We start from the raw sequence: 26714 nt of genomic DNA, 5'->3' as shown, positions 1-26714 counted from the left end.
CTGGAAGTGGGGTTGTCAACGAATTGCAACACTTAACATTGGGAGCATGTGTATTGTGAACACTGACATACAGACAGCAGATAACTGATCTCCCGGATGGTGAGTGCTGCTATTTATACGCACATTGAATATTCCATTATACTCAAATATTACAAATTCTGAGAACGTTTCAGAAATGATAAATACTAAATAACAAATAATTGCTGGTGTAAAGTATTAAATTTTCCACTAGTCCCACTTTCTGTATAGGCTTAAAAATGTCTACTGGGCTGTATCTCACCGGTCAGTGCTTGGCGTTACGGTGCTCTTGGTTCTTCTCATGGACGTCCAGGGGCCGATTGTGAGCCAAGTGCCTCGCTTCTTTGGTCTTGGTGATGAAATGTTTCATGTAGGCATCCTGAGTATTGTCTAGTTGAAATAGGAGCAGAGTATCCATTGTTGTTTTGTCCTTGTGGCTGTGGAGCAGACAAAACTGTGTGAAGCTTGTAGTTTCTTGCTTTGCAGTGTTGTATTCCATTGTCATGATGGGCAGCACTGTATCTGAGTCTCTCTGTTGTACAATGTGAATGTAGTGGCCAAAATCTTATTAAAGTATCCTGTGAGGTCATTCCTCTGTGGGCAGATGTTATTCTGTGGGTGATTTTGTAACATGAAATTCACTCTGATACTAGTCTCAATAGGAAAACTTTTCAACAATCAGAGATCACTACTCAGGTTGCTCCATGCTTCAAAATAATGCCCTGTACAAGGAATCTTATAATTTCTGGAACTTAGGCAGTTGGCTCACTCTGGTGACAGTGTAGTGCATGGTGTGATTGGTGCATATTATTATCCAGCAATTCCCATTCACTAATGTCAGGAACTTCCCCAAGAGGTTGATTAAAAACTGGTGAAATGGTGCTGCTGCACACAGAACTAGTACCAGATGCCTAGGAGGTAATTGCAGCACGTGTTTTTGTCACTGGCATACCTTCTATTGTCTTACATGGGTCTAACAGACCAGTATCTGGCCAGTGATACCTGCACCTAATTCTGTCTAGATTCTTCACAAATACATTGGACTCATGTTCAGAAGGATGAAGATTCAAACCCATATCTGGCCATCCTGATTTAGGTTTCCCATGATTTTCCTAAATCACTTCAGGCAAATGCGGGGATGGTTCCTTCAAAAGGGCATGGCCAACTTCCTTCCCCATCCTTCCCTAATCTGATGAGACTGATGATCTCACTCTTTGGTCCCCTCCCCCGAATCAACCAACCACAAATCCCAGGTGATCACATGTTGGAGTGCCATGGAAAAACTTCAGGATAACTGGTCACAGCTGAGCTTGAATGAGAAGCTACCATTTTTGCCCCATTGGAGCATACTTCTTCTCATACAATATTCTGTTTATTAACTGGAAGTCTCCTTTGGTCAGATCCTCCTTCTTGTTCAGCAGCAATGCCATTTAATGCAGTGGTGACAGATTTGACCCACACTGGTGTGTTCTGTCAAAGGAGTCCTTGAAAGACTATCAACATCCTTGTGTGTCCATATTTGCATGCCATATTCCTGAAGCCTCAGTGTCCATCTTGCCAGTCAACCCGACAGATCCTTTGGGGCAGTCAGTCAGGATAGAGAATGGTAATCCACCACAGTGGTGAAGGGTTTGCCAAATGCATATATAGTCAGAACTTGTTGAGGTCCCCAAAAACTGTAAGGCACTCATTCTTGGCTGTAGAGTAGTAGCTCTTGGACTTAGAGAGTATTCTGGAAGCATAAGCTATCACCTTTACAGCATTTCCTGAATTTGTATGAGAACTGCACCTATCCCTTAACATTTTATGTAAATTGAAGGGGGACAACAGAGAAAGGAAAGGAAAATAACCAATGATATCAGCTGCATTGGGACTTTGTGCAGAATCAGCGGAAATGCATGAAAATGTGTGCCGGACCGGGACTTCAACCCAGGATCTCCTGTTTACTTGGCAGTTGTGTTAACCACTGCACCACCCAGACACAGTGTTTCCTCCAAATGTGTGGACTATCTCACCACACTCCCTGGCTGACTACATTCACACCTACCACGACCTACCTGCAGTCCCTGTCCATATCCCACGTGCTTGCTAATTTTAGATCTGCATCAGTGGTCAAACTTAAATTTGCATCCAAAATCAAGTTTTTGCATTCATTGGCAATCGATTATATGAATGCATGGTGTCTGTTCTTTTGGACATGTCCAAAAGGACAGACACTGCACATTCAGGTAATATCTATAACAGCTGGTGTCAGTGTGAAGTTCTGTCTGGTATTCTCTTCACACAATGCTAGGATAGTATGGATATACATCCAGCCAAGGGGAACATGTATTGCAAGAGTAACTATCAATGACAGGACACAGTTCTTCGAATTTGTTGTTGTAGTAGAATCTAGTCATAATGTTATTCTCTTTTGCAAACACCACAAGCAGTCATAGACTGTGGAACATCAGAACTCCAGGTTGATGAAGCTTTTCCAACAAGCACACATAACAAAGATTCCATTGGATAGTTGTTTGCTGTTGAAGATGTTGTCTTCCCACCATCATCAATGAGATAAAGTCCAGTTGTCACTCTAGATGCTCAATCAAGCAGTAAAACTTTTCTTGATTGCAAAAAGCTACTCAGGCTCACAAAAGACATCTACAAACCAGTGACAGTCATAAGCAATCATGCTCTGCTACCACTATATATAAAGCAGTGGAGAAAGTTATTGTTGAACTGCTAATAGGATCTTGCCTGACTGAACATCGAGTGTTAATGGTTCTGCAACAATTTTCAGCTGGCTTCAGATCTGGAGTGGAGAAAAAAACAGACCAAGTGACCAATGGTAAAACACCATATCAATACTAGAGATCATCCACCAATTAGCTCTCATATAGAATGTCACTGGCTAAATGATGAATAATTTGTGAGGAAGTGACATGATTGAACCTTTGGAGAGCTCTTGGTCCCCTCCAGTGGTCCTTATAAAGCAGAGCGATGGCACATGGTATTTCTGCATTGACTACTGAAGACAGCAAAATCATGAAAAAAAGATATCTACCCACTGCCATGCACTGATGACACCCTACCCTGCTTTATAGGAGCATAGTATTCCTCAGCTATGGACATGCAGACAGGGCACAGGCCAGCAGGAAAAGACTGCCTTCTTAACTCCTCATGGCCTCTATGAGTTTGAAGCAGGAATGAGTAGGATCATTGCTTACAAGTTAGTGGTGCAGAGGGCTCAGACTCTAGGACATGGTGATGGTAATTGACAGAAAACATGTCTGCACAATGATACATTTATTCATGGCAAAGGAATACACACTCATTTAAAAATGTCTCCTAATAATGAAAGTCTGTGCTCTCAAAATTGTGTGAATGCAGTAATGGGCATTCCACAATAGAAGTGCTTAAACACTATTCCCAGAGGGTGTACACTCCTCAATGATCAAGCACTTTGATCAACCATGTAACTGTGGAAAGGACAAGGGATGTGTGAGTGGACAAAATTGATAACTATCATCCTGACCTGCGGGGTGCCATGTACTTCATGGTTGTAGTGTAATAACATGCACAAATGGACTGTGCTGTCTAAATCCTGTACTTGTTGTTGGGAGCTCACATTAAGCTCGACCCACATGGCCCATGGCAAGCAGAATCGGACACCTCGAGACATGCTACACTGGTCTGTGCTCAGCTCATATTGGTCTCCGCTTTCCTTGTGCACACCTGTTTGCATTGCACCATTGCAAAAATTTTGCCTAATGGTAAATACGCAGGTGTGCCAGCACATGCCACTAGCTTGGGCTAGTTGCAACTATGGCTCATGCCTTTCTCAGCACAGCTGCCACTAGTTCATAGTTATTCCATTTGGACTAGGTAACGCTCCGGCCAGCTTCGAATGTCTTATCAACAACTTGATTCGAAACCATAAATGGACAACATGACTTTGCTACATCTATCATGTCACAGAACACAGTTTCCTTCAGCTGCCAATTAAAAAGCATTTGACATTATAGGAAAAGAAGCCCATGAGTTGACTATATTCCAAACATCTTAGCCGTTGTTGATAACATTGATGGTATTTCCTGAAGTCTTGGTGACTGTCATCCATGAAGGATTTTTTAGTTCTCATGAATTAGGCAGCTAGGTAAATGGTTGGTACCTCAACAGGGAATGGTTACAGCATGTTGTGGAGTGACCTTGTCCAGGGTACGGTGATGGGTTTCATTCCACAGGTCAAGTATAATCATCTGCAGTTGAGTGACATAAGTACAGCTGTTGTCATGGTTGACACCTGGTGGTGTAGTAGTCATCAGACACTCGAGGTTTTTTTTTTCTTTTCTTTTTTTTTAAAAAAAGCAGTAGAAACAACATTTCTCGAGACTGTGTCATTTCCCCATCACATTGGGCCCTTTTCTTCAATTGTTATTGTGCTAAGTGGACATGCTGCTGATTGTCACCAAATGCTGTCTTTACTTTGGCCTGGAATTTGCCCCACTTGTTCTTGAACCACTTTGGGGCTGTGCCAATCCAAGTAGAACTATGCATCTACCAAACAAATCATATTATACCATCTGTTGTATTTGGTGACTCAGTCAAATCCTTTCAGCCATTTTGTTGAGTCCTGACCAGGGTCTCTAGAAAACACTGATACATGCCTGATGTGCAGCTTACTTGTTGCTGTTTTGGAATCCATTGGTCCCTTGAATATGCGGACCCTGGAAATGATGTACTGCTTGTATTCTAGTTTCTGTCTATGCAGGTGTCCACTTTTACATTTCTTAATTGTAGCCACAGTGACGTAAATGTTTTGAAGTACCTGGAATCTGCACAAAACAGTGTCATGTTGTAACAATAACAAAGTCCAAATCTGAAAGCAGGGTCATCAGCAAAGTACAACACTTAGCACTGAAAGGACATTTATTATGGACACCAACATACAGATAGAAGAGAACTGACTTCCTGGACAGAGATTAGTATGAAAGCGTGTTTATTATGAAAACCAATGAACAGATAGAAGTGAGCTAACTTCGTGGAAAGAGCATGTAGCTTTTTTTTACAAACACTGAATCTTTCAGAATATACAAACATTACAAACATAAGAAATTTTGAGAACCTTCCAGAAATGATAAATAATGAATGAACAAATAATTTCTGGTGGTTGGGTTTCAAATGTTGAGCCACAACATGCCAGCCAGTGACAGTAACCACTACACCACATTGCATGCAGCACAGCTCATGGCAACATCGTAGTGACATAAACCCATTTACCAGAAACCAATCAGTCACCTCTGTTCCAGCTGGTATTCTGCCATTTAATGTCAGCAAGACATAATGGCATTTGCTTTCACATTTCCACTTAGTCTAGCTACTCTTCGTGCAGTGAGCATGTAACACAAAAAGAGGATACTTTTTGGGCCCTGTGACTGTCATTTCTCTGTAATCTTAATTATTACTGATACATTGTTCTACACATTAAGACATTTTTCCTGGGAGTTTTAATTCTTATAAGCATTGGTGTAAATTTATTTGCATGTAAAGAGCTGTTGTGGTATGTATTGTTCCATGAATCTGTCTATGCAGCTCTGTTGATAATAGCCTCTTCACTTATTTTTCAGTCCACAGAATATTTAATCAGGACAATACATGCACTCATTTGGTAAAGAATGGTCAAATAATGTGATCAGAATGTTCAGTTGATATTAACCTAAAACTGTATTAACGACATTTTGTATACACAGCTTTTTATGCCTGAAATTTTCCAGCAATAAGGTGCAGTGGATATGTATTTAAATGTCATGGCTCAGTACCTCTCTGTAGATCTTCTGTTCATTTGTTGAGCCAGTGCCATGTTGAAATGCTGCACTTCTTTTAGCCTATGAGAGCCTATCATTGATGGCTCATCATCTGTTGCTGTTGTTTTCCCAAACAGTAGCAACACCAGAATTATTGGCAAATGAGAACCTTAGTTGGACTGAGGCTGATCTGAATGCCTATTGAGGTCTAAAAACAATAAGGAGATTAGGAAGTTTCTACGGAGTTAGAGTGAGGCTCTGACATGAGTGGGCCATGTCAAAATGGTTCTAATTTCAAGGCCTTGCTGAATAAATATGCTGAGATGATTTCTCTCTCTTGCAATGTTAAATAGTCAGGCTATTAATGAAAGTGTTCTGAGACAATGAAACCTTCTTCATATTGGTGTCTGTATAAAATGAGACTTACACAGTATCATAGTCTATTCTGTGCCTGTACTTTATCCAAGCTAGACATTGGCACTGTCTCCAGTGAGTAAATGCTGTCCTACTTACATCTTCAGGATGGAATTCTGTGTATTCATGAGGGACATTAAATATTCTGAATGTTCCTCCTGAATCAGCAACTCCAAATATGTTGTCATGGTTTATTGGACTCTGGTATATTCCTGAAACATAACAGGTATATAATGTTAAAGAATTCTCTGCATTTATTGTGGAAAGAAGCATAAGGGAGGCACTGGTGTAAATGATTTATGGTTCAAATGTAAAGTGGGAAGTTCTGATAGAATGTAAATAATTCTAAAGTTAAGATAACAATTCACCAAAGAGCAGAGGCACTGTGTCACCAAACGGTATATAAACAAGATTAGGTATATAAACAAGTCTAGCTTTCAGATGAATAATTTTTTGAGATAGAGCAACCAACTGCCAACTGCCCCTCCCCCTACCTCCCCCCCCCCTGCCCCTCCCTTCCCCCACACATACATCTGTATGATTACATTTTGCAGGCTGAAAATGCTGTCAAGGTTTTGTCCATTGTGCAAATGCTAGTGAAATTTCCAGACTTTCTTATGTGCCTGGTGATGACTCAGTGCCTCTGCTATTTGATGAGTTGTTACTTTTGCTCCTAAATAATTAATATTACAGAGATATAAGGAAACAAGCTTAGGAATAGAGAAACACTTACAGAAGTAAGAGCATAGGAACTAGTCTACAAATTTTTGATTAGAAATTCTAAGTATTTCTTTTAATGTTCTCCCTCAATCTCTCTTGTGGGGATGCTACCACATTACCATCCTCCCTACTAATCTTTGATTTAATTTGATCTCAGATATGGCCTTCCAAAACAGAAAACATTTATGCTGTTGTAAGCAGGATGAAATGTTTTCATTACGAGTTTCTCATGTTTTGGTTTTTAGTTTTTAGTCATCATAATAATTGTTCTCACATGAAAAATGACCTGATGTTACAGCAGTGTATTCAATATTTGCTTCAGGAAAGAATTTCCACTAAGTTTTAGTACAGTGAAGGTAGAATGTGTTTCCATTCTTCTTCAAGCACTGTCAGTACTGGTAGTTTCTGCCAGGTTTTGGAAAATATATAGAGGTGGAGCCTCCCCATGCCCACACTGGCATGATGGCCTACTGCCATCTCTACATAAGGGTTAGTGTTCATTAAAGTGAGGTCTTGCAGGATGTTGATACTGCAGTGTTTGTGTATTGTAAAGTTCAGCCATATAGTAGGGGATTCTATCATTAATTTATTTCGAAAGGTTAATTTCACTCTCTCCAGAGCATTAGCAGGCAGCTTCAGCTGCTGGAAATTACTTGACCCTCGGTTTGGCACCACAAGTCAGCACCGGGGTGGGCAATCTCGATCACGTGCCTCTCTCATGTGCTGATGATGTAACGCGCCCTAGGCGATGCTGACCAGGCCACGCTTCAGAATTTTCCATGCCGCCCCCGTTGGTGTCTCAGCTTCTAACCAATGAGGGTAGAGGAAGCCACGTGGCCGTGCTGGATGTACCCCGCTGCCTGTCAGTGAGGCTCTCTCTGCCGCGCAGGTTCGATGGGAATTATGCATCGCCTACCACTACGCTCTGGCTCACTCTCGTCTCCGTAGGCCTGGCCGCGGTTGAGTCTCCTCTGTGTAGAGGATGATGTAGCCCATATCCTTGAGCGTCCTGATCGCCGTGGTAGCCAACTCATCATAGTAGAGCTGCTCAGAGCCAATGGCTTTTGGTGTTCTTGCAGTGGCACCCATGTTCTTCTTTGGTGTTTTTCTGCTGGCTGCTTCATGAGGGGAGTGGCGGCAGGTATCATCCCTTCTCCTGAGGTGTCCGCACTGATGTAGGCCAGCTGTGAGCACAATTGTCACAGTTGGCTGCATGCCTCCTCTGTCTCTGCAGTCAGGGTGGCCTTAAGAGCTGCCCTTTCTGCATCCATGGCAGCTTTGAAGCCTGCGATCGCCTCCTCTGTCATGGCCACCAGCATGGCATGTATCTCTTGCACTTGTGGCGCCTGCTGTGCCACCACCAGCAGCTGGTTCCCCATTCCACTCTGAATGGTGTGGTTTTCTGGCCACCTGTGGGCAGTGGGAGCTGTTTTCTCACCTCTCGGTTGCATGTCTGTTTGGCGACACTTACGGTGCCATCATTGTTTCTTCTTGGTTTGTGCCTTATCTCCAGCACAGCCATCACTGGCAAAGGCTGGGCAGGCATGGCAGTTTGCCACAAGTGGCCTGCCACAGTGAGCACAAGTTGTCACCTCATCTCGTTATCTGTCACAGGCACAAGTGTTGTACACACTGGCACACTTGACACACCACGCGTGAATTTCAGCAGTATTTAGCCACATGCCCCTCTACTTGGCACCTAAAGCACTGGGGCTTAGGGACCATGCCTTGACAGAGGGCTTCAACAGTCACAGGAAAGCCTAAGAGCTTCCTTATCCCAAAGATGTTGCTGTCATCAGTCGCAGTTTCCACTACGATAATGTACAGCAGTGATTGCTTCTTATTCATCCAAGTGTGGAATTTTGCAGTTGCACGTCAGAATCTGGCACTTAAAAGCTCCTCTTGGACTGTCTTCTCATCCCATATTCAAGGCAGCCCCCTGATCAGTGCCTTAGATAGCTTCTCACGCAGTTTTGGCATGGTCATCTTCTCAACAGTAGTTGGATCTATGATGTGGGCAGTCACAGCACTCTTCAGTGCATGGAGGTCAGCCATGCTCATTGCCTGCAGCTGAACGACAGCAACTGAGTCAAGGGACTCTATACCAACTTCTTCCTTGCAACAGGTGGCTATAATATCATACATCGCTGCCCATGACACTCTACTGCCCTGGATGTACAGAGGGGGGATAGGTGGATGACAATTGTTGCACTTCCGTTCCACATTCCTAGTGGGTTGCAGTGTCAAAAGCTTCTTCTCAGTGTCTGTCTCCTTCTTCTGGCCATTTCTGCCCATACTGGGCGCAAGAACACAACTGCACATGACAATTTGCTTTGCATCATGCTACAGTCTGAGCACAGCTTTGCAGCTCCTCTTCTGGCCAAGCTCAGGTAACGCACTCCATTACTGATGTACACACCTCTGCTGCTTGAGTGCAAGTCCAGGCTTGGACAATTGCAACCAGTATTTAACTAATGCTCTAGTTCATCCCAAAGATGTTTGATGGGATTCAAGTCAGGGCTTTGTGCAGGTCAGTCCAGCAAATCCACTTGATTTTCTTTGAACTACAACAGAACAGTCCTCAGTTTGTGGACTTGGGTATTATTATACTGACAAGGGGATCACATGGCAATCGGATTTTTGTAATTTTTTATATTTTCAGTATGTGAAGTTCAGAACTCAAATATGCCTCTCCTAAAGCAGTTTGAAACAACTCTAAAAATTCTTGAGAAAATCAACTTTGAGTTTTCCAGTCATGTTTAATACACTAAAATAAGGTACATATTTTTTGATGAGCAGTATGCCTCCTAGATAGTGTGTTTGGTCAGACTGCGAGGGACCTGTGTTTGATTCCCCAAGTTTTTAAACAAAGTTGTGTGTTCTATGAGTACATCTATGAAGCATAGAATACATAAAGTGCACAGGAGTGGTACTGTAATTGATAGATTGAGTCATGTTTCAGTTATTAATTTTTCGTTTTTTTCCTTTCAGTTCAAATACCTATATATTTAAAATATAAAATTAATTAAATATATCCTAATTAACAAATATAATTGTCATTTTTGTGTAAAATACACATCTGCTTATTTGTAATTATATATTGTACACAAAAATCCAGTTTCCATTGCAAAATTCTTAGTTACTAATCTATAAAAATTTTCTAATCAAGATTGTGTAATTTAAAACAATTTCAAAATAAATTTTTACTGTTTTTGCATTTTACATTTCATGTAAATGGTCACAGAATATGCACCTTTATTTAAAAATGTGATTCCGCCAGGATTCGGACCCAGGCCCACTCTCATCAGCTGAGCACTCAACCACATTATCACACTACTTGGTGAAAGATCGCCACCTTACTTTAGCATATTATAAATGGTCAGAGAATTTTGAAGTCAGTTTTCTCAAGTATTTTTGATAGTTGCATCGAACTGCTTTTGGAGAAGTCTATTTGAGTTCTGAATTTCATGTGCCATCCATACAAATAATTAACAAAAATCCAATTGCCATGTGGTCCCCTTGTGAAGCAGAAAAAAGAGTCAGCTCCAGCACTGTTACAGTATGGCAAGCATGCTATAGTGTGAAATGTTCTTGTAAACACCTGTGTTCATTTTGCCATTGACTGTAATTTGTAGCTTGATTCCAAAACAGATCAAGTTATTATTCCACATCCACTAAATTTCACTGCTGACACAACACATGTTTGGATAAATACTGTTTGCTAGGCATCTTCCAAATCCACACATGCCTTTCTGAAGGACAGTCAGAGTTCAATACCCAATATCTTTTTAGGTATTAGATATGAAGCACAGACTCATAATGGAAAAGAATGGGATAGGAAATAAGCTGTGGTAAAGTTTTACAAATGATCCCAGCATTTGCTTCAAGTAATTTAGGGAAATGACTGAAAAACTAAATCAGGATAGCTGGATAGATATTTGAACAGTTCCAGTATTCTTCAAAAATGTAAGTTGAGTGTCTTTGTCATTGCACAACCTCATTAAGTGTGCACCTAACTAAGTTCAACTTTAAACACTGTGATTTATCATGTCATAAAACTGTTTTCCACTCTGCATATGAATGAAAATATTGTTTGCACTAATCCACATAGTATTGTACATACATTCTTATTATCAGTGGTTTCAGGCTACCTGTACAACCATGAAAACTCAGTGCCTCAAGTGCCTGCCGGTTATGATTTTTCAACATTTCTGTAACTGTTTTTTGACAATCAAATAAGTCTGTGACCATTTGCAATGCCCTTCTTTGTATACACATGATGTCTTCTGTTAGTCTGCCCTGTTATAAGTCCCATAAACTTGAACAGTATTCAAGTACTGATATGGGCCATGCAAGTATTTTACATGCAGTCTCTTTTGTAAAAGAAAAAAAATGGCAGTGTTCCAGTACCCCCATCCTACCAACAGAGTGGTACCAAGGTGATCCTCTGCCCTCGGCAGAATTGCCAATGCTGTGCCCCCGTGAAGCTACATTTCTGTAATTTTCCCACATAAGTTTAATTATTTTTATAATTGAAAAATATCATTTAATTGAACTATATTTATATAAAATATTCCACACAACAAATTGGATGTATCTTTGTAGTAAATAAACAACAACAAAATTAAAATGAAATAGTATTAAATTGTTTATGGAGCTACTGTACATTGGTTTTATTATGATATACGATAGCAATCTGATATGAAAATCCTACTAGATGACGCCATCGCACAACTTGGTGGAGTAAACTATACCAACAAATGGTTAGCAATTTCTCAGCATGTACATTCATCAACAGGAATGAAACCAGATTCATTATGCTGTGTTAACAAAAGAATCTGAAAATTGTGTCGATCTCAATGAGAAAAATTTTTCAAAAGCAAAAGACCTTGAGGTAACCCATACGATTACTTGATGAGTATCAAATCCATTACGTTGCTATCACATACCATTCTCAGGAAGAAGTCTTCTCTTTTTTCCTGTGTCTTTGTCAAGCATCAGAACATGGTTGACATGGTTATTTATGGATTTGGCATGGTTAGTTTAAGAGGTGGCTGATACCCTTCCTGTCAGCACCTCATTAACCCCAGGATGGCATATGTATACCCTAAGTGTCTGCATGTATTGTCATTTATATGGAAGTGAGTGAAAGTTTTTAAATGTTTGTGAATCATGTAACTAAGACAGGACTTGGGTATTAAATTGGTATTCATCTAGTGGTATGTGGGAAACCACTTAAAAACTACATCCAGGTTGGTTGGCGCACTGACCCTCATTATTAATTTGCCAAACAGATTTGATCTGAAGGTGGTGCACTGCTCCATCTCGAGAGCGGCAATTTAACACACATGGCTATTGGTCCCAGTTGTTCTCAGTAAGAAGTTCATAATGTACAAATGATTCTGCATGAGTGCACATGTTGACTCAGACCAGTCATGTCCACATAACAGTAAAATTTACCCCAAAACAGCACAGTGCAAATGTACACACCTTCACACAAAGGACCCAAGAAAATAATATAAAAGATGATTGGGAGAAAGAAAAGGCAGTCACCTGGAATAGTTCCAAACACGGCTTATACAGAAAGCCAAAAAGCTATCACTTGGAAGAACATCAAACAATCTTAGTGGGACTAAGCACATGCAGATACTTTGGAAAAATGAAATATAGCAGTGAAAAAAATCACCTGAAACTAAGCAACACTTCTTTGAGGTTAGAAAACAGTGGCAACATTAATCAGAGTGACAAAGAGGAGGCACATTTACATCAACAGCTACATCTACATCTATATTCTGTGAATCACGATGAAGTGCATAGTAGAGGGTACATCCCACTGTACCAGTTATTAGGGCTTTTTCTCGTTCCATTCATGTATGGAGCATGGGAAAAATGATTGTTTAAATGCCTCTGTGCATGCTGTAATTAATCTAATCTTATCTTCACAATCCCTATGGGAGTGATATGTAGGGTGTTATAGTATATTCCTAGAGTAATCATTTAAAGTTGGTTCTTGAAACTTTTTAGCAGACTTTTTTTGGAATAGTTTCCATCTGTCTTTAAGAGTCTGTAGGCTCAGTTCATTCAAAATGTCTGTGATGCTGTACTACAGGTTAAACAAATCTGTGACCATTTGTGCTGCCCTTCTCTGTATACATTAAATATCCCCTGGCAGTCCTTTTCTTGTATGGGTCCGACATACATATTGTAAGATGGGTCACACAAGCAATTTGTAAAAAATCTCCTTTGAAGAATGGTTGCATTTTCCTAGTATTCTATCAAGAAATTGAAGTCTGCTACCTGCTTTACCAGTGACTGAGTTTATGCGATCAATCCAATTTCTATCCTTACTAAGTGTTTCACCAAGGATTTGTATGAGTTTACAAGTTTCAACTGGGACTCACTAATATTATATTCACAGGATACTATGCTTTTTCATTTTGTGAAGTGCACATATTTACAGTTTCGAACATTTAAAGCAAGCTGCCAATCATTGCACCACTTTAAAATCTTATCAAGGTCTGGCTGAACTGGGTATAGAATCTGACAGGAATTCTATTGGGCCCTGGGGTTTTGTTCAGTGATGACTTTAGTTGTTCCTCAATGCCACTGACACTGATATCTGTTTCACTCAATTTTTCAGTGGTATGACAATTAAGATGGAGCAAACCTGCTGCGTTTCTCTTTGCAAAGGAACATTTTAAAACAGAGTTACGCATTTCTGATTTTGCTTTGCTACCCTCAGTTTAGGTTTCAGTCTTATCCATGATTAACTGAAGACTATTTTTGGTGCCACAAACAGCCTTTACATATGACCAGAATTTCCTTAGGTTTTGTGAAAGATCATTTGACAATATTCTGTGATGGTAGTCATTGAAGGCTTTACACATTGCTCTCTTGACTGTCAAATGCATTTCATCTCATATCTCTCTATCTATAGCCCTATGCTTTGATTTATATCTGCTATGCTGCAGTCTCTGTTTCTTTACAGTGGCTTGTATACCAATGAGGAGCTTTCCTGTTAAGAACTTTTCTGCTGGGTATATATCTGTCCAGTATATGGTTAACTATTCTTTTAAACTTGAGTCACAGTTCCTCTGCATGCTTCTGTTCTGAGCTAAAAATTTCATGTTCCTCACTGATTGTATAACACTATCGTTTCTCTGTCTAGTTTGCAGAACATATAACTACTTCTGCTTTTTTTACATGCATTTTGTGTTTTTGTATTCATTGTTGCTGTTACTGGCTCCTGGTCACAGATACCAGTTTCAATGTGGACTTCCTCAAAGAGGTCAGGTCAGTTTGTTGCCATGAGAGAAAAATATTAAATTATTGAAAACAACTTCAGGGAACACAGTAGATGTGACTTTTATAGGATGTTCTGTGGGAAGACCCGTGAATACCACCACAGAATCAATGGTTTAGAAAGCAGGATGGTAAACTCATTTGTTAAATCACGACAACTGTACATAGCAATTTCGATACTCTTCTGAGCTACATAACTGCCCATAACTACTTTCAAGATTTCCCAGAGAGACTCCTACACACACACACACACACACACACACACACACACACACACACAGACAGAATATCAACCATCCACTGAAGAAGACACCCAGCAAAAAATTCTTAGACTTATAAACAACAGGGCATCTGGAAATTGCATTTTCATCCACCCACTCCACAAGAAAGGTGACAAGACAGACATAAATTGATACAGAGGGTTCCCCTATTTCAAGTCACTTGCAACATATTCTCAGCATGTTTACTTCAAAGATCACAATCACAGTGTGAATATAAGAGCAGCAAATACCAAGTGAGTTTTCTGTGAGGATGCTCATGCCTAGAACAGACCTCACTATGTTGGTGAGATCAGAAAACAAATAATACTAGTAAAGGAAGCACTGAGACTTCAATTGCAAAAACGCAAGAGAGTGTGGCGGAGAACGCATGGCATCTATAACCGTAAGTACATATCCACACAAAGATTAGACATTACAACACAGTGATCAGTCCTGAAGCCTGTATGTGAGCAAAATTTTAATTCTCAACAGGAAAGGCAAGCTGAGAAACAGTCTGAAGGAAGAGTGATGAATTATAAGGAAAATTATTGGCCGAGACAAAAAGAAGAACCGATGGAGATTGAAATCCTATAAAGCAACAGAGAAATTGTCAGACCTGTCAACAAGGTATTAGAAAATGAGGATTTAAAATTTGTGGACATGTTCAAAGATTCCCAACAAGGCTTACACAATAGATTATGGCACACATCAAAAAATTAGAGAAATTACCATGGATCAGACAATTTAAAAAGGACATTGAGAAAACCCAGACAGAAACAGTGGAAGTAGTGGACAGGAATCTTTTCAGTCAAAATATAAACTGTTGGGTGGAATGAGGTTCCAAAGAAACCAGGAACCAAGAGAAGTGAAGAAAGAAAAACAAGACAGGGAGAGCAAATGATAGCCATATGGAAGATAGGTAAACTGAATCCAAAAGCACTGTGTGATCCAGCAGGCCCTATATGCAAATAATAACAGTAATAATAAAAATATTAATAATAATAATAAAGAACAGATTTTATTTGTTCTTTAAAATTATCAACAGTGCATATATTTCTTATTAGAAATAGAGGAAAATGGGTCTAATTTAAAGTTGAGACAATACCCATTTCAAGAATTATCTCTGTATTATTATTTAACTTAGAATTTCTGTGTTTTAAGTGCAGAAAACTCATTGATTAAGTTGTTGAAGTCAAGTTTAACAGTTGGTTCATATCCCATGGACAAAATGATAGAGTTAACAGCTTGCTTTAACCCAAGACACTGCAGCCCCTGGCAAAACTATTTTGACATTTGGGTAAGCATCTCTTGACCCATACTTTGAGAAACCTTCAAAATATCCAAATGGAAATCTGTTTAAATGCTCTTAATTTGCTTTTTCGCCCATAACTTGAAAGCAGCTGTTACTTTAACTAGCTACACTGTACATTTTAATAGGGTCCTTCTACCAACCACCAGATTCTCCTTCTGATGTAACCAAAAACTTTCAAGAAAACCTGAGTTCAGTTATACATAAGTTCCCTAATAATACTGTAATGTTGGAGGAGACTTAAATCATCCCACAATCAATTGGGATAATTATGGTTTCATTAGTGGTGGGCACGACAAGATATCCTGTGGAATGTTAGTATATGCCTTATCTGAAAAGTACCTGAAACAGATTGTTAAGAACCCAACTCGTGATGAAAATATAATAGCTCTAATGGCAACAAACAGATATGAACTTTTTTAGGAAGGAAGGAAGATTGGGTTTAACATCCCATTGACATCGAGGTCATTACAGATGGAGCACAAGCTCGGACTGTCTCAAGAATGGGGAAGGAAACTGGCCATGCCATTTCAGAGGAATCATCCCGGCATTTGTCTGGAGTGATTTAGGAAAATCACGGAAAACCTAAATCTGGATGGCCGGATGCAGGTTTGAATCGTTTCCCTCTTTAATACGAGTCCAATGTGCTAACCACTGCACTACCTCATTTGGTCCTCTTTGAGGAAGTCCTCATTGAAATTGGTATCAGTGACCATGAGGCAGTAATAGCAACAATGAATACCAAAACACAAAGAGCAACTAAAACAAGCAGAAAGACTTGTATGTTCAGCAAAGTAGACAAAGAAACAATAGTGTTATACCTCAATCAGAAACTTGAAACTTTTAGCTCAGAACAGAAGCATGTAAAGGAAATATGACTCAATTCAAAAGAATAATTGACCATGCAATGGATAGATATATACCCAGAAGGGCAGTTCATAATGGGAGAGATCCTCCATGGTATACAGTCATTGTAAAGAAACTTCTAAAGAAAAAGTGACTACTGCGTAATAGGTATAAAACAAAGCACAGGGCTATAGATAGAGAGATTCTGAATGAAACGTGTTTGGCAGTGAAGAGAGCAATGTGTGTATCCTTCAGTGACTTCAATAATAGAATGTTGTCAAATGATCTTTCACAACTAAAAGAAATTGTGGTTACATGTGAAGGCTGTTAGTGACACCAAAGTTAGTGTTTAGTTGCTCATGGACGAGACTGGAACTCAAACTGAGGGTAGCAAAGAAAAATCAGAACTGCTTAACTCTGTTTTCAAATGTTCCTTTACAAAGGGAAACCCAGGCGTATTGCCGCAACTTAATTCTCAGACCACTGAAAAGATGAGTGAAATAAATAGTGTTAGTGGCATGAGAAACAGTTGAAATTGTTAAAACTGAACAAAGCTCCAGGGCCTAATGGAATCCACATCAGATTCGATACCCAGTTCACAGACGAGTTAACCTCTCTGTTAAATACAATCTATCCTCAAACAAAAACTGTGGCAATAATTGGAAGGAATCAAAGGTCACACCTGTCTACAAGAACAGTAGCTGAAGCGATCCACAAAACTACCATCCAGTATCCTTGACATCCACCTGTAGAATCTTCGAACATATTTTGAGTTCAAACATAATGAGGTATCTCGAACAGAATGGCCTACTCCATGCCAATCACCATAGATTTCAAAAACATAGATCAGTGAAGCCCAAGTCACACTTCTATTACGAGACATCCTTGAACGGAACGACCTACTCCATGCCAGCCATTATAGATTTCAAAAACATAGATCAGTGAAGCCCAAGTCACACTTCTCTCACAAGACATCCTGAAAGCCATGAATCATGGCAGTCTAGGTTTACAAAAAGCATTTGACTCAGTAACACACTTACACTTATTATAAAAAGTGTGATCATATGAGGTATGAGACACAGTATGTAACTGGATCAATGATTTCATGGTAAGGAGGATGCAGCATATTATCTTGTGTGGAGAGTCATTGACAAATGTAGAAGTAAGTTTGGGTGTACCCCAAGAAGCGTGTAGGGTCCCTTGGCTGTTCATATTCTATATTAATGATCTTGTGGACAATATTAATAATAACCTCAGACTTTTCAAAAATGATGCAATTATTTTCAACAAAGTACAGTCTGAATGAACCTGTATAAATATTTGGTCAGACCTTGATAAGATTTCAGAGTGGTGCAGCTTGATTTAAATATTCAAAAATGGATATTTGTGCACTTCACAAAATGAAAAAAAAAACCAACATAGTTTCCTATGAATGTAACATTAGTGAGTCACAGTTAGAGCCTGTGAACTCATACAAATACTTGGGTGTAACACTTAGTAGTGACATGAAGGGGAACTATCACACAGGCACCGTGTGTAGTGCCGCATGGTTAGAGGCACCGTGTGTAGTGCCACACGGTTAGGGGCATTGTGTGTAGTGCCGCGCGGTTAGAGGCACCATATCACGGGTTGTTTGGCCCCTCCCGCCAGAAGTTCGAGTCCTCCCTTGGGCATGGGTGTGTGTGATGTTCTAAGCATAGGTTAGTTTAAGTTGTGTGTGTATGTGTGTGTGTATTGGACCGGGAACCTAGAAACGACAGAGAGGCTTCGTCTCCGCTGTAGCCCTCAGTGGTTCACAACCCTACAATAGGCTACAGTAGTCCACTCACCACACCGCTGCCTCACACTGAACCCAGGGTTATTGTGTGGTTCGGCCACCAGTGGACTCCCTCTCCCCTCCTCCCCCCCCCCCCTCCCCCCTTGGGAAAGTCTTGTACCAGATGAATGTAACCCCAAATGTTTGTGTGGTAAAGTAATGATGGAGTACTTGCACGTGGAGACAGAGTTTGTGCAGCAATCGCTGACATAGTGTAACTGAGGCAGGATAAGGGGAATCAGCCTGAATTCGCCGAGACAGATGGAAAACTGCCTTAAAAACCATCCACAGGCTCGCCGGCACACCGGACTTCAACACTAATCCCCCGGATGTGTTTGTGCTGGGGACCGGCATGCCTTCCTGCTAGGGAAGTAGCGTGTTAGACTGTGCAGCTATCCGAGCAGGCTAGTTTAAGTTAGTTCAAATAGTGTGTAAGTCTTGGGACCGATGAGCTCAGCAGTTTGGTCCCTTAAGAATTCACACACATTTGAACATCACATAGGCTCTGTCGTAGATAAAGAATACTGCTCAGACGTGTGGGACCCTTACTAAACAGGAATCTCAGGGGATATTGAACATGTACAGAGAAGGGCAGCACGAATGGTCACAGGTTTGTTTGACACATGGGAGAATGTCACTGACTCTTGAAGACAGGCAGAAACTATCCCGAGAAAGTCTACTAACAAAGTTTCAAGAACTGGTTTTAAATGGAGACTCTACGAATATACTAGAACTCCCTACTACGTATCGCTTCCGTGGGGATCGTGAGGATAAGATTAGGTTAATTACAGCATGCTCAGACGTATTTAAACAATTATTTTTTCCACTCTCTTTACGTGAATGGAATGGAAGGAAGCCCCAATAACCGGCACAGTGGAATGTACCATCTGCCATGCACTTCACAATTGTTCCTAAGAGTATGGATTTAGACGTAGATGTTTCAATATCACTGCTATATTTGGCACCAAAATCAGCTGCACATTTTTCAAGATAAGACACAGAGTCATCGTAAGGTTTTTCATGACAGTAAAGTTAGATGTAATGTTTTGATATACTGGTAAGTGAGATCTGTTTTCCGTTGCACTTATTATGGCTCTGAGCACTATGGGACTTATCATCTATGGTCATCAGTCCCCTAGAACTTAGAACTCCTTAAACCTAACTAACCTAAGGACATCACACAACACCCAGTCATCACGAGGCAGAGAAAATCCCTGACCCCGCCGGGAATCAAACCCAGGAACCCGGGCGCGGGAAGCGAGAACGCTACCGCACGACTACGAGCTGCGAACATGCACTTATTACTCTGACAAACACTTTAAAGCACTGAAGCTGAGTCTCGATCCAGTACTCAGTCAGCAGTAATCGGGTGCCTCCAGTCAAATAGCATATTTGCTTCAGCATCAGCCCACCAACGTTTCGGATAGTACAACACCATAGCAACGTTCCAGCAAGAGCTCCAAAGTTGAAAATGAGCGAACAGTCTAGACGGCAGCTTTGTGAACCCAGCGCAATGCTGCCAAATGAACCATGTTACCGTAAGACGTCTGTTCGGTAGTAGTCATTCCTTCGCCACGCTGCTTGGACAAAATGACGCTGTGGAAATGGCACTGTGGCAACGACGTGAATATTTCATCAGCCGAGGGAAAAGATAGGAACACAGGGGGTGGAAGAACTCAAGTACATCTCCCCGGATAATTTTTTAACCTCATTTTTTTTAACTGGCCAGATTCTGCGCTCTCTCTGTGCCTGTGCCCTTGGCGAGGGCCTATCTGGATATGCACTCGTTACCGCCCTTTCTACCAATGAACAGACTGTTCTTCACTTAACCCCAACTCAACCTACATTGTTTTTTCAGTTAGTCGATCAGCTTCCTAGTCCTGAATCGGTAGAATTTGGCAGACATCAGAATGCTGCGGCCGGCAGGCATTTAGTTTTTGGCTGCAGCCGATGATAACTACCTGACAGTACTGTGTGAGGTGTCATTGTCGTCTGCCATTTTACTCTGTTGCACTTAACTCTGTTACGTACCGTTTCCTGTTTTGGTCATAAGTGTACACAGTTGTTGCAGTCAGCATCTTCCTTAAACACGTCAATACGTAAGACGATTTCAGTTTTGATTATGAACAACATTTAGATGATCCTTACCTCCGTGCGTGACTTCTGCTTTCACGGCAGCATGAAGCACAGGTTAAGTTGGCTACACTGCAGGAGATAGGAGGGATGGTCAATGTGGTGGCCGGGTTGCTTCCTTCGCTCCCCGCAACCGCACCTCTGGCATCGACCAACTTGCAGTTAACACGCTATTAATTTCCAGATATTTGTACGACATGACTGGCTCTAGTTGTGACTCTCTAATCCTACAGTCGTTTTGTAATTTGCAAACTTTTGCTTTATCTTCGTTAACAGTTAGCTTCTAGTTTTAACCCCTGACCAATACATTGTGGACATCTGACTCGATGTTAGGCAGTAATTACCAGAAATGTATGTCTATTAAATCATTAACGTATAGTTTAAACAGAAACTGTCCTATTACACACCACTGGGACACACGAAAAATTATTTCGGTGCCTGTAGGTGACGATCCATCTGTGATAACATGTTGTATCCAGCATGTTAGGAAGCTTTGATACAGTCCGAAATGTGTTTGAGTATGTCAGAGTCGTCGAAGTGCTACTGAATCAGAAGCTTTTTCGAAAGTCTAGGAACATGAAATAAGTCTGATTTTGTCCATCCATGGAACTGAGAGTATCATGTGTGAATGGTGCGAACTGAATTTCACATGATCCATATTTTCAGTATGATAGTTGGTTTCCACAGAGAAGATTATTCTGTTCCAGATAGTTCATAAAGTTGAAATTCAGAATATGTTCTAGGGTTCGGGTACAAAGAGACGTAAGTTCAAAAATCAAATGTGTGTGAAATCTTATGGGACTTAACTGCTAAGGTCATCAGAAATCCCCGCCCCTACCCACGATTGAGCCCGGGACCTCCAGGGCTGTGGTCCAGTGCTTTACCTGCTATACCAGCACGGTTGCATTGGTAGTAGTATAAGACAAAAAACACTATAAAAATATGTTCACATATTTTAAGGTATTTCTTTGTTTGTTAGACTGTTGAATATTGTTCAAAATAATACATCTGAAAATGATACAAATGATGTCGCCGAAGTAAGTAAAAATTATATAACTGAAGTAACTAAAAATTATAAAATTATTGTTAGTATTTATATACCTGAACACATTTCTAAGACTGCGACAGCTGTCACTGAAGAAGTAAGTGATGATCAAACAAATACTATTAAAAATAATAAAGATGAATTTAGTGAAAATCTTTGGAAAAAGTTACCATTTTTTGATATTTATTATGTTTTTCTAACTATAGAAGATAAACCATTAAAAGGAATATTTCCATTTTCTACAAATATATTTGTAAAACCAAAAATTAGAAAAACAATTAAAGATTACTTAGTTGAAAAGGCATTTGGAAACAGATTACAAATTATAAATTTAGAAAATATATTGATACACTTGATCCTAATCATTTCTTAAATGCAATAAAAAGAAAAATTTTTAAGATTGTTAAAGACTATTTGAAAGTACATCATGGTGTAAAGATAAATTTTAATTTATATTGTGAATATAAACTACAAACAGATGAAGCAAATGAAAAAGTTCAAGGATTTGGACAACAAACACCAAACTATACAATTTTAACAGAAAAAGATTTTAATAAAAAATTCAAATATGGTAAAAGGCATATTTTAGAAAAACTATCTAATTTTGAACCACAGGGATCTGGATGGTCATTAAATAGAATAATTGGCTTACAATTAGCAATTAACAAATATGTTCCACTAAGAGGATCATCTTATATTGATTACCAGATAATATTAAAAATAAAAAGGTGTGTGTTAATTGAAAAATAATGATCAAAAATGTTTTTATGGTCTATAAAAGCATCTTTGTTTCCTGTATAGATGAACATCCAGAAAGAATAAGAAAATATAAAAGCGGTGGTCTTGATCTTGATAAAAACTTGAAAATATTGAATTTCCAGTTGATCATATTCCAAAAACAGAAAAAATAATTAATGTATCTATTAATGCTTATTCATTTGATTATGAAGATGAAAATTATCAAGTGTATCCATTAGAAATAACAAAATCTAAAAAGGAAAAACATGTAAATCTACTTTATTTCAAGAAAAATAATAATTCACATTATTGTTACATAAAAAATTTATCAAGACTTGTATCAAGTCAAATGACTAAACATACTGAAGTAAAATCTAGTTGTGATTTATGTTTACTACATTTTAATAGTAAAGAAAAGTTTGATGAACACACAAAAAATTGTTTAACTAATAAACCATCAACAGTTGAAATGCCAGGTGAAGGAGAATATGTATATTTTCAAAATTATAAATTTACACAAAAAGTTCCATTTGTTATTTATGCTGATTTTGAAATTTTACTTTTAATTATGGATAATCTGGATGATTGACTGATCTGGCCTTGTAACAATAACCAAAACGGCCTTGCTGTGCTGATACTGCGAACGGCTGAAAGCAAGGGGAAACTACAGCCGTAATTTTTCCCGAGGGCATGCAGCTTTATTGTATGATTAAATGATGATGGCGTCCTCTTGGGTAAAATATTCCGGAGGTAAAATAGTCCCCCATTCGGATCTCCGGGCAGGGACTACTCAAGAGGATGTCGTTATCAGGAGAAAGAAAACTGGCGTTCTACGGATTGGAGCGTGGAATGTCAGATCCCTTAATCGGGCAGGTAGGTTAGAAAATTTAAAAAGGGAAATGGATAGATTAAAGTTAGATATAGTGGGAATTAGTGAAGTTCGGTGGCAGGAGGAACAAGACTTCTGGTCAGGTGTCTATAGGGTTATAAACACAAAATCAAATAGGGGTAATGCAGGAGTAGGTTTAATAATGAATAGGAAAATAGGAATGCGGGTAAGCTACTACAAACAGCATAGTGAACGCATTATTGTGGCCAAGATAGATACGAAGCCCACACCTACTACAGTAGTACAAGTTTATATGCCAACTAGCTCTGCAGATGACGAAGAAATTGAAGAAATGTATGATGATATAAAAGAAATTGTTCAGATTGTGAAGGGAGACGAAAATTTAATAGTCATGGGTGACTGTAATTCGAGTGTAGGAAAAGGGAGAGAAGGAAACATAGTAGGTGAATATGGATTGGGGCTAAGAAATGAAAGAGGAAGCCGCCTGGTAGAATTTTGCACAGAGCACAACATAATCATTACTAACACTTGGTTTAAGAATCATGAAAGAAGGTTGTATACATGGAAGAACCCTGGAGATACTAAAAGGTATCAGATAGATTATATAATGGTAAGACAGAGATTTAGGAACCAGGTTTTAAATTGTAAGACATTTCCAGGGACAGATGTGGACTCTGACCACAATCTATTGGTTATGACCTGTAGATTAAAACTGAAGAAACTGCAAAAAGGTGGGAATTTAAGGAGATGGGACCTGGATAAACTGAAAGAACCAGAGGTTGTACAGAGTTTCAGGGAGAGCATAAGGGAACAATTGACAGGAATGGGGGAAAGAAATACAGTAGAAGAAGAATGGGTAGCTTTGAGGGATGAAGTAGCGAAGGCAGCAGAGGATCAAGTAGGTAAAAAGACGAGGGCTAGTAGAAATCCTTGGGTAACAGAAGAAATATTGAATTTAATTGATGAAAGGAGAAAATATAAAAATGCAGTAAACGAAGCAAGTAAAAAGGAATACAAACGTCTCAAAAATGAGATCGACAGGAAGTGCAAAATGGCTAAGCAGGGATGGCTAGAGGACAAATGTAAGGATGTAGAGGCCTATCTCACTACAGGTAAGATAGATACTGCCTACAGGAAAATTAAAGAGACCTTTGGAGATAAGAGAACGACTTGTATGAATATCAAGAGCTCAGATGGAAACCCAGTTCTAAGCAAAGAAGGGAAAGCAGAAAGGTGGAAGGAGTATATAGAGGGTCTATACAAGGGCAATGTACTTGAGGACAATATTATGGAAATGGAAGAGGGTGTAGATGAAGACGAAATGGGAGATGTGATACTGCGTGAAGAGTTTGACAGAGCACTGAAAGATCTGAGTCGAAACAAGGCCCCCGGAGTAGACAACATTCAATTGGAACTACTGACGGCCTTGGGAGAACCAGTCCTGACAAAACTCTACCATCTTACAAGGCCCCCGGAGTAGACAACATTCAATTGGAACTACTGACGGCCTTGGGAGAACCAGTCCTGACAAAACTCTACCATCTGGTGAGCAAGATGTATGAAACAGGCGAAATACCCTAAGACTTCAAGAAGAATATAATAATTCCAATCCCAAAGAAAGCAGGTGTTGACAGATGTGAAAATTACCGAACTATCAGTTTAATAAGTCACAGCTGCAAAATACTAACACGAATTCTTTACAGACGAATGGAAAAACTAGCAGAAGCCAACCTCGGGGAAGACCAGTTTGGATTCCGTAGAAACACTGGAACACGTGAGGCAATACTGACCTTACGACTTATCTTAGAAGAAAGATTAAGGAAAGGCAAACCTACGTTTCTAGCATTTGTAGACTTAGAGAAAGCTTTTGACAATGTGGATTGGAATACTCTCTTTCAAATTCTAAAGGTGGCAGGGGTAAAATACAGGGAGCGAAAGGCTATTTACAATTTGTATAGAAACCAGATGGCAGTTATAAGAGTCGAGGGGCATGAAAAGGAAGCAGTGGTTGGGAAGGGAGTAAGACAGGGTTGTAGCCTCTCCCCGATGTTGTTCAATCTGTATATTGAGCAAGCAGTAAAGGAAACAAAAGAGAAATTCGGAGTAGGTATTAAAATTCATGGAGAAGAAATAAAAACTTTGAGATTCGCCGATGACATTGTAATTCTGTCAGAGACAGCAAAGGACTTGGAAGAGCAGTTGAATGGAATGGACAGTGTCTTGAAAGGAGGATATAAGATGAACATCAACAAAAGCAAAACAAGGATAATGGAATGTAGTCTAATTAAGTCGGGTGATGCTGAGGGAATTAGATTAGGAAATGGGGCACTTAAAGTAGTAAAGGAGTTTTGCTATTTGGGGAGCAAAATAACTGATGATGGTCGATGTAGAGAGGATATAAAATGTAGGCTGGCAATAGCAAGGAAAGCGTTTCTGAAGAAGAGAAATTTGTTAACATCCAGTATTGATTTAAGTGTCAGGAAGTCATTTCTGAAAGTATTCGTATGGAGTGTAGCCATGTATGGAAGTGAAACATGGACGATAAATAGTTTGGACAAGAAGAGAATAGAAGCTTTCAAAATGTGGTGCTACAGAAGAATGCTGAAGATTAGATGGGTAGATCACATAACTAATGAGGAAGTATTGAATAGGATTGGGGAGAAGAGGAGCTTGTGGCACAACTTGACTAGAAGAAGAGATTGGTTGGTAGGACATGTTCTGAGGCATCAAGGGATCACCAATTTAGTATTGGAGGGCAGCGTGGAGGGTAAAAATCATAGAGGGAGACCAAGAGATGAATACACTAAGCAGATTCAGAAGGATGTACGTTGCACTAGGTACTGGGAGATGAAAAAGCTTGCACAGGATAGAGTAGCATGGAGAGCTGCATCAAACCAGTCTCAGGACTGAAGACCACAACAACAACAACAATTGTGAACCAAATCCTGAAACACCATATACAATGAAATACCAAAAACATGAACCAAGTGGATTTTGTTATTATATTAAATATATATATGGAAATTATAAAGATTCTGATGTTTATAGAGGACCAAATTGCCATAAAAAATTTATAGAATGTATCAAGTTGAAGATATTGGAAGAATTTATTCTGAAATTAAAGAAATGAAACCACTTACACTTGATGAATACAAAATGTTTATAAATCTACAGTTTGTACACTATGTAAATGTTCTTATACAAAAAAGAATAAAAAAGTACGTCATCATGATCATTTAACTGGAAAATATATTGCTCCATTATGTAATATGTGTAGTTTAAAACTACGACAACCTGATCTTGTATCTATTTATTTACATAATTTATCTGGTTATGATTCACATCTTTTTGTAAAGGAACTTCGTTATGATAATAAAGAAATAGAATTAATACCGAATAATGAAAATAAATATATTACTTTTAGTAAACATACAAAAACTTTAAAAATGAGATTTGTTGATACATTTAGATTTATGG

At 39.4% G+C, this 26714-nt stretch overlaps 1 protein-coding gene across 1 annotated transcript in view; it reads right to left on the bottom strand.

Annotated features, from left to right (window-relative positions):
* The window catches only part of LOC124556378 (dynein axonemal intermediate chain 3-like), a 293608-nt gene that overhangs the window by 13871 nt on the left and 253023 nt on the right, over positions 1–26714 (bottom strand). Inside the window, exon 12 of the mRNA XM_047130341.1 lies at positions 6318–6430. Within this exon, the coding sequence (XP_046986297.1) occupies positions 6318–6430 (113 nt within the window). The remainder of the gene's footprint in view (positions 1–6317; positions 6431–26714) is intronic.

This window comes from Schistocerca americana, chromosome X (genome assembly GCF_021461395.2).
Source record: "Schistocerca americana isolate TAMUIC-IGC-003095 chromosome X, iqSchAmer2.1, whole genome shotgun sequence".
Classification (NCBI taxonomy): Eukaryota; Metazoa; Arthropoda; class Insecta; order Orthoptera; family Acrididae; genus Schistocerca; species Schistocerca americana.
The sequence above is the reverse complement of the archived record's forward strand: the minus strand, read 5'-3'. Positions and strand labels throughout refer to the sequence as shown.